A 16213-nucleotide genomic window follows, 5' to 3' on the forward strand; every position below is an offset into this window, starting at 1 on the left:
ATGGTTCCTTTTGGAAAATGGGGAGTAGTATACCAAAGGCACACAATGTTGGATCAGACTAAATACTGTGCTTACTTGCTGTACTGAGGTAAAACTGTATATATACATCTTTTATAAACAACATTACAAACATTGTGATACATGAAGTGAAGTAGGTAACTAAAAACTACACAGATCTCTATATTTAAGATATATCTTATCAAAAGATTCCAAGACATTGCTATACGGTAGCAGACTTACATAAATAAGGCAGCAGTTTCTTCCAGACTTGAGAAAACAAAATCAGACCACGACAACAAATATTAGCCTTCTAAACAGGTGCATTGGTCTATAAAGAAGTGTTTGTTTGGATGCTAATTTTGTATCCACTGTGGCACGTCAGTCTGCAAAGGATGCCCCCCCCTCCCCCTAGAGAAAACAGTAGTAGATAAAAATCACCCTATCATTGAAATATCACATCTTATAAGTCTGGAAAAACTGCTGAAAATTTTCTACAACATCAGGCTTTACGTGCATATCATATAACTTGCATACATAATGGCCATGATTGAGGCAGGCAAACTGGTTTAAATCAACATAATGATCCCTTCAACCTTACAAAACAGTTACCTTGATTTCTCAGTGCCTCTCTAAAAAGGCAAAGGTACAGAGATTTGCTATGATTGATGGTACCTTATAGCAGGGTAGGAAAACACGTGAACTCAGCTGTGAGATGTCCTTAAAGGCTCACTGGTTTCCGTGGTAATGGAGGGTGATATTTCAATTTTCCACAACCTTGAACTTGGCAGATGGGTGCATGTTGGTTTGAGGTCAAACACAGAAGTTCAGAAGAACTGACTTGGTTGCAATCTATTATACTAGGCAGAGTGTACGTAGTGGGCTATTGTTAAAACATATGAATTCTATACAAAGTACATGTACATGTACAAGCAACACAGATGTAGGAATGGGTTGGTTTGGTCTGACATTTTTAATGTGCATTCACAGACTAATAGTAATAACGTAAATTGTGTCCTGTATGTAACACTGCAACAGAAAATTCTATTACATTAGTACATACAATGTATACCATCTGTTGTGTCCTCCATGTAACACTCACTGTAATAGGAAATTCTCTTGTTTTTGTACACACACACACACACACACACACACACACACACACACACACACACACACAAACATGCACACACAAACTGAGCCTTGGCATTGCAAAATCATTAAAGCATATCCCAAATACATACCACTGATCTTAACGATACAGAATCAATCAATCTGACAGGAGATTGTCCATAAGACATACTTGGTTGATACACTAGAATAACTGAACAACATGGCAGGCATGTTTCTGTGACAGGACATGAGATTTATCAGCTTTGATGTCCTACTGTCAGGAAGGGAATGGTGGGGAGGTTAACGCTGAGACTGCTGCATGAATCAATCATCTCAAAACAAATAAGATTGGTACAGCTATTGTCCAGCTTTTCTGCTGTTCATTTCGAACATATAGTACATGCATATATGAACAGATGTAGATCTAGAGGTTAGCAATCCTACTTTTGGAGCTCAAGGCTGTGTGTGTGTGTGGGGGGGGGTGAATCCAGTTTATGTTATCAAGAACCTCCATTATGGCATAATGTTCTCTATATCAATTTCACACCAGAATTGTACTGCAAATTAGCTGTTGGTGTGTTATGCTATGGCAGACATAGAGCATTGACAGACAAATCATTTACATCCATAACCTATACAGGAGACAACATCACATTTGCCTACAAATGCCAACTGTACTTAGAGGTCTTACCTCTCGTATATCTGCCTTTCTCCTTTCTTTCCTGTTGAAATGCTTGTCCCATCAATTCTGGCCATTTCAAACTCAACTGTTCTATCAATAGCTCACCAATTATAACAAACAGACACCACAAGCCTTGGGTCAACACTGACCCCTGACCTCTTGTCCTTATCCCCTGTCCCAAGATCACCCGATTATACACATAAATACACTAGATATAAGGACACAGTCAACAAGATCTAGGTCCTTCCCTGCTCCTGTTTGTTAAATTGCAGCTGCTGACCTAGGGATAGAGCAAACATGCTAGCTACAAGTGGTGACATACTGTGTCCAAATGCAAGCAGGCAAATTCCTCACCAATGACGTAACTTGGTGGAATACTGTAAATGCATTTAAAGTTTGCGATGATTTTAAGTTCATGGTTGAAACAATAGGTAGGTAGAAGACAGTAAAATCATTTTCATTGTGGTTTAACTTCGCGGTGAAGAGGTCACTATGAAAACTGTGAACATAAAACCAAGTTGTGTACTTACTTACATGTAAATTCTTTTACAGTGTACTGTTTGAAGAGACTTGTGTTGTGCAGACGTAGAGCTCACAGTAATATAAAATAAGTATTTCTTTTAGATGTTTGGCCATCTTATCAAGGTATTTTCCTTGCAATATATGGCTTCGACAGTCGAAGCCTGAGTGTAAGACGTTTGTATTTCGGCCAAATCAATTCAATTATTTGGTTGTTTATGAACCTTGATTGTTCACTCATTACTTCACTCATATGTAACTAAAAGTTTAACATCAGTGATTCTTGTGAATACATTTTCACCCCTACTCCATGAGTGAATAGTGGACTGTCCCCACAAGAACAACTTTGTAGGTGAAGAAAGACTACAGAGGTCAGAGGTCAGAAAGAGTCCCTGTAGGTTGGATGAACCCAAGGTCATGTTTTCCCAGCTGGACTTGTAGAATAGTCTCAATACAGGTGAGCAAACTGGGTCCATGATGATACTGTAAATGCAGAAATGTTCGCTGTGGTTTTCTGTTCGCGGGGAACTCTTTATCTTAAAACCACCTCGAAAAGCCATTCCATTGTATGACTGACGGGCTACTATTGTTTCAAACGCGAACTCAAAAACCACTGCAAACACTTCATTTTTCCCTACCGCGAAATTAAATCCCCGCGAACATTTCTGCATTTACAGTATACCACCAACACATTGTACGGCTCGAAATACTGTTGTGCACCCAATATTGCAACTATCATTACTATGCACCTACTTTTTTACCGTTGGTGCACCAACGAACCTAGACATTTCTGTAGGTTACATACTGAAAGGCAATTGTTCACTAGTAAACATCATTCATATTCTTGACATTTTGCCAGAAACAAAACCTTTCTTGTATTATTTACACTGGGCCTACATCTTTAGCTTATGTTCACCAATAATTCAAAACATTCTATTCCCCAAAATAAATTCTGAGCCTTGCATTGTACATATACTTTACCAACACCATGTCTACTTTCAAAAACAGCAAGCAGTTTGTAAATGTTTACATGTTCATATCTCTTACATTTTCTGCCTCACAAGTAGTTCAAATTTTTCCCCAAAAAATTTCATTTCTAAACTTAGAACTAAATTCAGGGACAATATTTCTATAGTGTTACATCTTATCTAAAGCTCTACATAATGGCAACTTATAAACAGCTTAATTCCACTTCAACAAGCAAACCCCTACATGTAGCTTTCTACTAACTGCAACGTCATTGCTTTAGTATGTAGACAAAGAAACACTGGGCGATAAGTCCACAAAGCGTAGGGTTTAAGTAAATACTGGGACTGTTCCTGATTTTCTCTTTGTACAAAGGAAACAGAGTCACCTTTTTCTGTAACATTACCTCATACAAAGTAGACAAATTCTGTTGTTAATAATATCATGAACAGTTTTCCAAAAAGGATGTCTCTAATACTATAATAGTAATACCAGTGAATTTTTATATCCAACATACATGTACAAGTGACTTATATCATGTATTTTCTGTTAGTACTAGATGGTAATACATGTATTGCACATAGCAAGATATCACAAAATGTAGTCGTCATAATATCTGCCAGACCCATACTTTGATGATACTCAGATAGCAATACATTTGTAGGGTTTGTAACTTTTGGGATCTATAAAACCCTGGATACCCATCACAGTATAAATAGAGTACAAAATTTATTTCTTCCCTACAAACCTCAAATTCCAACTGCACAGGGTGCAGCCTTGATTTGTTTTTACAACAAGCAACCATAAAATTCAGAACGTTCCTCCATTAAGAAAGACCCCCCCACTTGTGTTTTAGAGTTGGAGTCACATCTTGCAATATAACTTCATCTACTAAACTGCATCAGGTACCATTTGAAACATAGCTGCAACTCGATGTACTTACCATCAAAGTAGGTAATAAGCCAGACAACTACAACCATCAGTCAATTTGATTGAGAAGGACATAAAATGTGATATGCTATTAACTAATCCTCCCAGACCACAAATTGTTTGTAATACTAGGGTCCATTTGATATGGCTATCAGACCTTCAGTGGGCCTTTTATAAGGAATGGGCCAGAATACTGTAGTGTACTATACCTACTGACATTCTGTCAGTGTGATATACATACATTATCATAAATACATAACAGGGTATATACAGTAAGTATGCATATAGGTGGAAAATTTCAGTATTCCAAGTTCAATGTTACCTACCTAAATTCCCTTCCACTGTGGCTGCTTTCCTAGTGACTCCTCTTATAGGTCAAACCAAGTACATCATCTGCTCCAAAGCACTGTGGGAATAGAAAATTAGAAATTAGTTTCCCAGCAAACTTGTAAGAAAAGAAAAAATGCCACTGTTAACTAACATTCATATGACCATAAAGAGCATTTATGTTTCTTGTCATTAAAGGTGCCCTAAGCGATTTCAGGGGGTAACACTTGAAATATTCTGGGGAAGGCAATTCTGTTTGGTGAGGTTGAAATTTACATTTACTTCCCTATATTAGCACATCTGCATCATTATTTCATACTTTGGGCGTTTGAATTAGCACAGAAGCAAGCCACAAAAGGAGTATTTCATTTATTGGGTCCCCCCAAAAATCAGCCCAGAATCCAGCCATAACCGTTTTCTGTCTACAATTTTCGGTAACTTCCGGCCGCCTGACGTCACAATGCCCAAGCACATTGAGCCATGACCACGTGATTATTTCTTCGGAAGCGTTCGGGACTTATCGGTCAGAATCGTGCATGTTCGGAAGATTTGAAATGATAACTGGCCTCCAAGTGCTCAGATTTTCAATGAGTTCCCACCACACAACGACATCACATTTTTGCTCCATGATGGTCAATATGCGATGGGATAGTGTTATCTAAACTTACTATGGATAGAAATCCGAAAAAAAATTGATTTTGAATATATGACTTTCAGCGCCCTAATATTGCTTAGGTTGCCTTTAACTTGGTTGTGAACTTGTGACAGACATGTACTTGGTTGTACATTGATAAAGCCATGAATACTATACATGCAAAGTCGGCATGATTTCAAGAAATAGAGGTAACACATACACTTATAAGTTATAACCATATATATAAGTGTTTTAGCATTAACTGATATACAGTAACTATTGGCACTCAAGAACTTAAGCTCAACTACATAACATTTAAGTATCTTAACAATGGTACATAACACTGTATGAATGTAGACATTACACATTGAATGACTCTTTTTCTTTTCAATGGCACAGAATCAAAGACTTCCCAGTCCACTAGGGATTGTGATCCCTGTACATTAAACTACACTCGAGACCAGGAAAGTGTATCAAGTAAATATACAAATAAGGGTGGGAGAGAAGTTACTATCTAACATAATACACCTGGCAAGGGGGAAGGGGAGCTAGTTACACTTATAGGGATTGATCATTAATTTGTGGGTGATTTCAATACAATAAAAGCTACCAATTATACTTTTAATATCATATATACTACATACACAAAAATTGGTATTTGAATTTTTAAAAAAGAGCAAGAGTGTTGCTGTATCTAAAATTTCAATTATACTTTGTTAGTATAATTTTGCTTTTGACCCGTAAGATTATTGTGCTTACAGAAATGTTCTCTTGTGCACTGGTGGCTGAACCCTTAGCCCCAGTCATTCAAAACAATACTTCTCAAATTTCACAGGACAAGCTAGGGCTTCCGGCCACCCCACCCAATGATAAAAGAAAGTGACTTGGCCAGAGATTACCTATTCTTAAAAAAACACATCATGGGGACAAAGAAGTGGCTATTCAGGAAGATGTGATAGATAAGAGAAATTCAGGACAGGGAAAATAACACTAGATCAATGCAGGTAAGCGAGCATTGTTAAACTTTATGTTGAGAAAAAAATAGAAAGAAATTTATTAAAGCACAAGCAAAACTGTAAGTATAACTATAAGACTAAGAGCATTGGTTCAAAAATACAAATGCTATCAATCCTCCATGAAACAAAACATGATCCAACTTTTCCAAGGCCTGGCGGATTGTGTGTTCCTTAAGAAGAACAAAAGAAGTTTTGAGAAGATGATTGGCCTTCTGTCTAAGGTGTCAACACAAGGTACAATCAGGCTCAGTCACCTGGAAGCACTCTCCAATCAAAGAGGGGACTGTTCACTAATGTATCAATTAGAAGGACAGGCAAAACTTCCCCTTAGAAAAGGGAACAACCTTAACCCTTCAGCATTATAGTTAACTGAAATAACGTATGTTTTGCATATACATTCAAATGAAAATGATACGATATACAGATGGCTTGCCAAACCATTGCGAGAGTCAAATGGATTGTCCCCCGCCCTCCAAACCACAACAATGTCTCCCTTATCCTGGCTCACTGCCCTGTGGGTCAGGCCATAGACAGACAAATGGACAGAACCGCCCAGGGGCAAATTGGGACCCACAAAGTTTGTTACACAGTCGTCCGCTTTCTTTCATCTAGAGGAAACTTAAAGCACCACCACAACCAGGTAATTACAATGGACTATATCCTTGCTGGACACTTGTGCCATTACCATGCATACTGTATTTTGTCTAATATATACATATGCAATCATGCGAAATTGCTATCAACTAATTAAGCCTATTGCCCCTTATGTGTACAAGTATACATCTGAACATTGTAACGAATATAGCTTCCCTTACGATTAAAGTGGGCAGCTGATGAGATGACAAAGGTCATTAAATAAAGCTGTGTAGTAATAAGAGGAAATACAGTAGCTTTCACTTTTGATGGTCCCTCCAATGGTGGTGCAGCCCAAAATGAGGAAGGACGCTAAACTAGACTGCATGGATAAAGACGTTGTAGTATAACTGTAAGCAAATGTTCTAATATTTTATGTTCTAATATTTATGATTTGGGAATCATTTTTTTGGGGCACCTTTCTAAAATCTGTTGTATGCAATTGCATCTTGAAGTTGAAGATCTAGTTCTAATTTCCAAACCTTTTACCACTAGTACTAGTATACTACCTGTACACAGACATCTGCTTGTAGCTGCACAAACTCCGTATCCAATCCTTAAGAATAATTGGGCACAGGCTGCGAAATGCTACCCTTGACTTTGACATCCAAGCTACACGTGTTGTGGATGAACTTGAGCCAGGATGTGATTCTAAACCCCCCTTATCACATAGGTGTAATATGTGACCCCAGTGTGATGGCACTAACAGTAAACTGCCACTGAATGTCGCACTAGCTTACTAATTCTTGTTGGCAGAATTTTCACAATCCCTTCAACGCCTATTTGTGACTTCTGTTAGGGACCAGGCATTTCTATATGATGTAGAAAACTGCAATTCAAACTTAGGGGGGAAATAACAATTGGACATTTGAAACTTAGCAACTTTGAAAAAATTACAAGATTGATTGTACTGTTTTTACTGCAAGTTTGTTTTTCTATTTTGAAAATCATTGTTATTCTAGCAATCATCACATACAGCATTCCTTCTAATGGTGTGTATATTTTGTCTATATATCTAGCTGTGTTATACTGATGATACAGTCGCTAAAATTTGGAAATAAATAGTAAGTTATCTGGCCATCAGGCTACAAAATAATTTGCAAGTTCAAATTTGATCTTCACACCTCGGTAATTCCAGTAATCAAGGCGAATTTTCAGGCCATTATTTACAAATTAAGTTTATCTTTTGTGTGCAAATCAAACACAACACTCCGACTTCTCAACAAAAAAAGGGGGGGGGCAGAGAGTGTCCAAAGAAATTCTGGTCGTGCATGAACTGATGAAGTTTTGCTTGTTGTACTTGCCACTTCCGATATCCGGCTTGTCAAGGACACAAGACTTCCTATACATGCTCCAAGTGGTCCCGATGTCAGGAAGGGCTCACTCTTTCATGTACACGGAGGAATTTTGCATCTGTTTTTTTGCTAATCCAACACAATCACGGAGTTCTTGAGAAAATCAGTAGTTTACTCAAGTTTTCTCCGAAAAAAGGTTTTATTTCTGCCCAACCCATATTTCTCATATCCTGCACTTTGTCCCACCCTGATGAGTCTCTGCACTTATTTGAGCTCAGAATTCGTGTTCTTCATTACGGGGGAATGTGGCTTATCTTCTAGCAAACGACTGAAGATAAAAGTTCTTGGCGTAAATCATTTGTCACAGACGATTGAAGAGGACGAGAGTCTAGAGTGAGTGACTTCAGACAAGCGGTGGGGAGGGCTGGAAAAAAACGATCACGTTTAACACGACTCAAGACCCTACTACGCTGAAAGAAATGCTACGGAACTTACCCACTTGTCACTGGAAATCCATGCGCGCCCGAGGGTTTCCAAGCTTTCCAGAAAAGGCACGGAAATAGTCCGTATTTGGAGGCCAACTCAGAGGAAAAGTAGCTTGCACAGGAAGCCGTCCCCAAAATGGCGACTCCTCACAACAAAACCACGTGACCATTCGGATGGAAATCTCGCGAGATGTTCGGGACAGCGCGAGAGATCAAAGCGGATTGCAGTACCTGAGCAAATCGGTAGACGACTCTGACAGTTATTTTTCGCACAAAAAAATCAATGCAAAGGACGATAGAAAGGATTAAAGGGTATTGGGAAAGTATATCTTGATGCTGTGAGTTTAAAAAGGGTAATGAAAGAAATTACAAAAAGCAGTTGTAAGGTAACGAAAGGAATTCCGGAAAGAAAGAAATTAAGGAAAACATTTTTTTTCTGAAAGAGGGTAATATTTGTACTATTGAACTTTCATCCTACGCCACTATCAAAGAATTTTGAATATTAGATTTCGAAAAACTTCTAGACCGGTCACCCCTTCGTACGGCTTTCTTGTTCGTATTACACGTATTAGGGCTATGTTTATACGCTGTGGGGTTTCGTGACGCGATATACATTTTCCCGGGAGGAAGGATCGTAAAAAGTAAAAGCCATGCCTCAAAACAGTTGCATGATATCATAACATATCGTAGTATTTGGGATAACGATAGCGAAATGATCAACATTCACCAGCCAATTTTTCTTGCCCTTTGTGTATCATTTGATGCACCCAGAAACATTTAGTTAATTACCCAGCCGGAGTGAAGTGTGGAATCTCTGATTGTTTTGTTTATCAGTTAGTCCTAGTCTGTGTCAAACTCGTGATTAGAAGCATCCATTTCCCTCGGACCGCTTTGGGCGAGATTCAATCAGGCTAAGTTAATCCGTCCGTCCATCCACTCCCGTCCCTCTTTATCCATCCATCCATCCATCTATCCATCCACACTTCAATTCACCCCTCCATCCATCCATCCATCCGCCCATCCATCCATCCATCCTCCAATCCACCCATTACCTATAAATATATCCACTCCTTCATTTCTTTCTTTCTTTCTTTCATTCATTCACTAAATCATTATAATTAACCAATTTATGGATCACTAAATCCTCTAGTTAGTCATTCATTCATAGTGTGCTAGTTAATCGGTAAACGCACTACTAGTATTCAATACAAAGACCAGTGAATAAAGTTTTCAGACTTTTATTTTTCCCCGTCAAAATAAGATAACATGTATATTGGCACATTGCAGCAATAATATCTCTGCGTCAGAATTAGAAATATGAAAATAGACATCTCTGTAAAAACTTTCTACACAGCTATACATAAATACATACTTTTATACTCGACATCGTTTACGTATCATAATTAAAACATATAATAGTATTCACTCGTTCGATAAGTTAAAATAGTCAGTCTCTATCACATCAACATTGATCTGTACTTCTAGACGACGTCCACGTTACGATGTTGTCGTGTTTACAAGACCTTCTTGATCTCGTCGTACATGACCAGCACGAAGGCGCCGCCCATGCCGCGGAGCACGTTGGAGAAGGCTCCCTTGAAGAACGCGGACGACCCCTCGGTCTTGAGGATCTTGCGCCAGCAGTCCACGGTGTTCTTGTAGAGCAGCTCCTTGCGGCCAGACTGCATCATCATGCGGCGCCGCACGGTGTCGAACGGGTAGGAGATGACTCCGGAGGCGGTGGTCACTCCCTGGGCGATGGCCCAGGTCAGGAAGAAGTTGTTGTACTCGGCCGGGACCATGCCCTTGGCGGTGTCGAAGCAGCCAAAGTAGGCGGCGCGGTAGACGATGATGCCCTGGACGGACACTGCGAAGCCGCGGTACAGCCCCTGCATGCCGTCGGCCCTGTAGATCTTCTTCAGGCAATCGCCGAGTCCGTTAAACTCGCGCTTGCCACCGCCTCCAACATCAGCAGCCAGACGGGTCCGGGCGAAGTCCAGCGGGTAGACGAAGCACAGGGAGGTGGCCCCTGCTGCACCGCCGGACGCCAGGTTTCCGGCAAAGTAGCGCCAGAACTGGGTGTTCTTGTCCACGCCGCCCAGGAAGACCTTCTTGTAGGTGTCCTTGAAGGCGAAGTTCAAGGCTTGGGTGGGGAAGTAGCGGATGACGTTGGCCAGGTTGCCGCGCCACAGCGATGCCACGCCCTGCTCCTTGCTCACGCGGCTGAAGCAGTCCACGATCCCCTTGTACTGCTTGTCCTTGGGAATGTCCTTGGACACTGCCTGCACCTGAACATTACAAAAACAAAACGCAAAGTTAGAGCGGGAGAAATAAAAGTTAAACATTGTGTAACAATCCATGTTTGCGTGAGTCTGTTAATTACATACGCAAGTCAACGTTAACATAATTCTAGAACATAATAAGTCTGTTATCTAGATACGCAAGTGAACGTTAAAAAAGGTTAGGGTATGAAAATTAAAACGAAGGCTATGTAACGATCAAAATTCAACGTTAACGTTCTAGAACATACAACTTAGGAAAAGGATACATTATACAAGTATAGTCTCATTAGAACAAATTCGCCAGAGCGAAACAAGGAAGTGTTCTTACCTGCAGCAGCAGCTTGACTCGCTCGATGGGAGCCACCACAGTCTTGGAGACCCCGGCAGAGATCCCTCCAGCCAGGAAGTCCTTGATAAATCCGAATGCGTCAGACATCTTGATCACGTTCAGTAGTAGAAGTACGATATTCCACAATATGGAAAATTTCAAAATCGCTCTGCGAAGACTTGGTCTCTCGAAGATTCAATCAGGAAAAACTGATAGTCAAGTGGGATTTCCGCCGCCTTATATACCCTTGGGTGACCTGGAGAACAATGGACAGCGGGCAGGGCGCTCCGAGATGCTGCGATCTGATTGGCTGATGCAGATACGAGGGCAGGGCATCCTGCCCCCTTGGTCGGGACGGTCGTCCTGCTCAGGGCAGTCCGATCTTTCGAAGACTGATTGCTTACCTCTTATTGGTCAAAAAGACAGGGCATCAGGCCGTCCCGCTTTCCCATTGGTTAGTTTTCTAGGACTTTGATTGGCTTCTAGGTTCAATATCATAAACTGTTTTGTGACGTCACAGAAATCTTCCAAAGTGTTGGCGCCGGTGTACATCAATACGTAAGACACATCTCTAAAAACGATGACTATATGCTGAAATTATACCCTTAACCTGGATAAAAGCAGGTACATGATCACGTTTGGGCTGTTAGCTACTAGAATAAACATCTGAGTCAAGAATAATCTGGACCTGGCGTCACTTGGTCGCTTGAAATGGCGCAGTATGAAATTCCCCGAGCCATGTCGTCATTTTTCGAAATGTTTTTGTGACGTCACAATGTCTTTATGATATTGCACTAACCAGCCAATTAGAGTTCGACGAAAATCAACCAATGGCAGAGCTGGATGTCTAATTGTTCTCCTGACCAATCCGAAGTAAGAGTTGAAAAGGGCGGACTGCCCTGAGCAGGACGACCATCCCGACCAAGGGGGCAGGATGCCCTGCCCTCGTATCTGCATCAGCCAATCAGATCGCAGCATCTCGGAGCGCCCTGCCCGCTGTCCATTGTTCTCCAGGTCACCCAAGGGTATATAAGGCGGCGGAAATCCCACTTGACTATCAGTTTTTCCTGATTGAATCTTCGAGAGACCAAGTTTTCGCAGAGCGATTTTGAAATTTTCCATATTGTGGAATTTCGTACTTCTACTACTGAACGTGATCAAGATGTCTGACGCATTCGGATTTATCAAGGACTTCCTGGCTGGAGGGATCTCTGCCGGGGTCTCCAAGACTGTGGTGGCTCCCATCGAGCGAGTCAAGCTGCTGCTGCAGGTAAGAACACTTCCTTGTTTCGCTCTGGCGAATTTGTTCTAAGAGTTCTAGACTATACATGTATGTTTACATCTTGGAGACCAATAACTGGTCGTAATGTCCTAGAATTATGTTAACGTTGACTTGGGTATGTAATTAACAGACTCACGCAAACATGGATTGTTACACAATGTTTAACTTTTATTTCTCCCGCTCTAACTTTGCGTTTTGTTTTTGAAATGTTCAGGTGCAGGCAGTGTCCAAGGACATTCCCAAGGACAAGCAGTACAAGGGGATCGTGGACTGCTTCAGCCGCGTGAGCAAGGAGCAGGGCGTGGCATCGCTGTGGCGCGGCAACCTGGCCAACGTCATCCGCTACTTCCCCACCCAAGCCTTGAACTTCGCCTTCAAGGACACCTACAAGAAGGTCTTCCTGGGCGGCGTGGACAAGAACACCCAGTTCTGGCGCTACTTTGCCGGAAACCTGGCGTCCGGCGGTGCAGCAGGGGCCACCTCCCTGTGCTTCGTCTACCCGCTGGACTTCGCCCGGACCCGCCTGGCTGCTGATGTTGGAGGCGGTGGCAAGCGCGAGTTTAACGGACTCGGCGACTGCCTGAAGAAGATCTACAGGGCCGACGGCATGCAGGGGCTGTACCGCGGCTTCGCAGTGTCCGTCCAGGGCATCATCGTCTACCGCGCCGCCTACTTCGGCTGCTTCGATACCGCCAAGGGCATGGTCCCGGCCGAGTACAACAACTTCTTCCTGACCTGGGCCATCGCCCAGGGAGTGACCACCGCCTCCGGAGTCATCTCCTACCCGTTCGACACCGTGCGGCGCCGCATGATGATGCAGTCTGGCCGCAAGGAGCTCCTCTACAAGAACACCGTGGACTGCTGGCGCAAGATCCTCAAGACCGAGGGGTCGTCCGCGTTCTTCAAGGGCGCCTTCTCCAACGTCCTCCGCGGCATGGGCGGCGCCTTCGTGCTGGTCATGTACGACGAGATCAAGAAGGTCTTGTAAACACGACAACATCGTAACGTGGACGTCGTCTAGAAGTACAGATCAATGTTGATGTCATAGAGACTGACTATTTTAACTTATCGAACGAATGAATATATGTTTTAATTATGATACGTAGATTGACGATGTCAAGTAAAAGAGAATGTATGCATAATTGTATATACTAAGTTTTTGCAGAGATGTCTATTTTTATATTGTATCAAAAAACATGTTATGTTATTTTGACGAGAACAAATAAAAGTCTGAAAACTTTATATCACTGGTCTTTGTGTTTAATACTAGTAGTGAATTTCACGAGTAACTATGAATGAATGACTAACTATAGGATTTAGTGATTATGTATTGATTAATTAAATGAACTAGTGAATGAATGAAAGTACAAGAAGAAGAAAGCAGGAAGGAAGATAAATGAATGAGTGGATACAGGTATAAGTATAGCTGGGTGGATTTAAGGAAGGGTAGATCGATGGATGGATGGGTGGGTGGGTGGGTGTGTGTATGTGTTTGGGGATGGATGGATTGATAGATGAATTAATGGCTGCATAGATTACTAATGATTCAGTGAATGAATGAAAGGTTAATTAACGCATTGTTTAATGAAAAGAAAAAAAAAATGAAGAAGAGTTCGACGACCCCATACCTTCACCAAGCAATATATGACTATTATGCACTGAACAGGACTAGTTTATACGAGGTGTAAAGGAGGCCATATACATCAGGGCACTCCAGTCATCACTCAACAGAGACAGTGGGCGAAACCTTCTGACACGTTTGACCTATTGCTGACGTCACGTATCCGCAAAGGCACGTGGCAATAGATTTCGCGAGTTTACGTGCGGAAGTGATCGGTCATTATGGATCCTGAAGAAGGTGACAGTGGTCGTCGATAATTTGATCCTGTGTATATCTTAGAGTGTTGAAAGAAATTTTAGCTTTGTATTATCATATGATGATTTCCTATTTCTAAATCACATGTTGCAAATATCATCAGCGAAACTTTTGTCCTATAGGTTATTTGTGCCCTCTTCTGATCTACCTTGATTTTCCTATCTTTACATTCCTGTAAAAGTGAGAGCGGAATCTAAAGCTGGAGTTCTACGATCTCATACCCTCGCCACATATTTTGTCTCATTACAATGCAAATCAGATGCAATGTAAATGGACATGTAATATTTCAAGCAGTCGTTTGACGTATCGTTTGAATCGCACCGTGTTGTGGCCATTCATCTCGTTTCTTCGTGGTAATAGCTAACGTTAAGTCTAGAAACAAACTAAAGATATTTTTTTTTTCATTTGCACCTCAAGGAATGCACGCCTCAGCAAATACCGCAAACACCACAATTACTTCACGGAGGATTGTGTCCTATGGACTCTTGTTACTGTCTTTACGACGTGTATTACTTTAATGTTGTTCTTGGCATGTGGCAGTGTTAAAACAAGTCACTAACTTGAATGCAGTGCCACATCGTCCCAAAATTTATTGCAGAAAATTTATTAATGTGTGCATTAACGCTAAAACATGACTACCTGTTGCATGACGAACACGGAAAATATAAGACGAAGAAAAAAATCTCCTATGGGTGCATGTTATAAGTAATGCAATAAAGAGTATAGTTTTTCAAACATGATCAAAAAAATAGAATGTCTTTAAAGGTTGTTTTCGAACCCCTCTTTTAATATGTAACAAACAAACCAAGGCCCTATATAATGTCCTTGAAACAAAAACAAAGAAAACGATTACGTGTCGATATGATTTGTCTCGCCTAAAACGAGTGATGTTTGCCACAATTTGATTTTCTTTCATCCTTGGTTTCTAGTTCTTCATATTGTGTTTCGGGCCCCGCCTGGTGAAGAGCTGGGCAGAAACCTGAAAAGCCGCACCATGCCGGGAGGGCAACAGCAGCCCCAAACAGGTGACATGGGTGACAAAGGTAGCTATGTTTGTGAAAGTATCTTATCTCTGTCACTGGGCATGTCAAGGGGCTTGTTTTCCAAAATTATATGTAATGATAAATGGTGTAGAGCGTGTTTTCTTCTTATCTTTTCCAATTGGCATGTGGTCGGGCATGAAGCTTAGGAGACGCATGTTTTACGACGATGTTCTTCATAATAATATATAATAATAGATAGTTCTTTATATCCATGTCCCCGTTGGGGCACAAGCGGAACCCTCCAAGCAGAAGAGTGGGTCCGGCTGGTTTTTGACGTGTTTTTAGACGTTTTTGTAGGGCTTACCACACATGTGGGTTGGTGAGATTTTTTAAAAATGACAAAGTGGAAAGCCCGACAAAAACGCCTAAAAACACGTCAAAAACCTGCCGGGCCCACTCCTCTGCTAGGAGAGTACGCAAGTATTAAGTGATCCCGCTGCTTCGCCAAACTGATCAAGTGCGAACCCCGCTTGGGCCTGGTGTGATGAGGGGATGCACCCGACATTTCGGATTGTGATGTAAAGCCCCGTATACGGGAAGCACCAGGCGTAAAGTTAGTTCTCGGTCGTCAAACAGAACCCGACACATATATCGAGAAGAGTGGGAGTGCTTAGGTGAAAACATGACCACTTTTGAACCCAACATCGCTGCTCGAGAAGAAACGTACTTTTGAAAAGCCGTTAAAGCAAATGTTGTAATATAATATAATTTCGGGGAAACCACGTTTATCAAACGCTGTTTTCTTCTCAAAAGTACGTTTTCCACGAACCTCAGTGCTAGTTTCCGAACTGGTCGCTATGTTAAC

General features: G+C 41.4%; 3 protein-coding genes across 5 annotated transcripts in view; 1 reads left to right on the forward strand and 2 right to left on the reverse strand.

Moving 5' to 3' along the window:
• LOC136447401 (tyrosine-protein phosphatase non-receptor type 4-like) overlaps positions 1–8767 on the reverse strand; it is a 53031-nt gene extending 44264 nt beyond the window's left edge. Inside the window, exons 1-2 of one of the 3 annotated variants that reach the window (XM_066446311.1) lie at positions 8612–8767; positions 4534–4613 (exon numbers count right to left, since the gene is read on the reverse strand). Coding sequence is in view for 1 of the 3 variants with exons in the window: in XM_066446304.1 (XP_066302401.1) it covers positions 1802–1853 (52 nt within the window). In the remaining 2 variants the exon portion in view is untranslated. Of the gene's footprint in view, positions 1–1801; positions 2061–4533; positions 4614–8607 lie in introns of those variants that run through there. The other 2 variants (XM_066446310.1, XM_066446304.1) reach the window with 2 other exon arrangements.
• Positions 8768–9819: 1052 nt separating this feature from the next.
• LOC136447404 (ADP,ATP carrier protein 1-like) lies at positions 9820–11941 on the reverse strand. Its single transcript, XM_066446314.1, has 2 exons — positions 11208–11941; positions 9820–10885 (listed from the first exon to the last, which is right to left on the reverse strand). Exons 1-2 carry the CDS (start codon positions 11313–11315, stop codon positions 10112–10114), a joined length of 882 nt encoding a protein of 293 aa, XP_066302411.1. The 5' UTR covers positions 11316–11941; the 3' UTR covers positions 9820–10111.
• A 315-nt stretch (positions 11942–12256) lies between these two features.
• LOC136447846 (ADP,ATP carrier protein 1-like) lies at positions 12257–13596 on the forward strand. Its single transcript, XM_066446952.1, has 2 exons — positions 12257–12477; positions 12704–13596. The coding sequence occupies exons 1-2, from the start codon at positions 12370–12372 to the stop codon at positions 13475–13477; spliced, it is 882 nt and encodes a 293-aa protein (XP_066303049.1). The 5' UTR covers positions 12257–12369; the 3' UTR covers positions 13478–13596.
• Positions 13597–16213: the final 2617 nt, after the last annotated feature.

This window comes from Branchiostoma lanceolatum, chromosome 13 (assembly GCF_035083965.1).
Source record: "Branchiostoma lanceolatum isolate klBraLanc5 chromosome 13, klBraLanc5.hap2, whole genome shotgun sequence".
Classification (NCBI taxonomy): Eukaryota; Metazoa; Chordata; class Leptocardii; order Amphioxiformes; family Branchiostomatidae; genus Branchiostoma; species Branchiostoma lanceolatum.

What these genes read in the sequence shown, in the direction of transcription:
- LOC136447846 (XM_066446952.1), top strand. Translation starts at nt 12,370, where the DNA reads ATGTCTGACGCATTCGGATTTATCAAGGACTTCCTGGCTGGAGGGATC. An exon ending in GAGTCAAGCTGCTGCTGCAG is followed by an intron (nt 12,478 to 12,703) that starts GTAAGAACACTT and finishes TGAAATGTTCAG; the next exon opens with GTGCAGGCAGTGTCCAAGGA.
- LOC136447404 (XM_066446314.1), bottom strand. Translation starts at nt 11,315, where the DNA reads ATGTCTGACGCATTCGGATTTATCAAGGACTTCCTGGCTGGAGGGATC. An exon ending in GAGTCAAGCTGCTGCTGCAG is followed by an intron (nt 10,886 to 11,207) that starts GTAAGAACACTT and finishes TGTAATGTTCAG; the next exon opens with GTGCAGGCAGTGTCCAAGGA.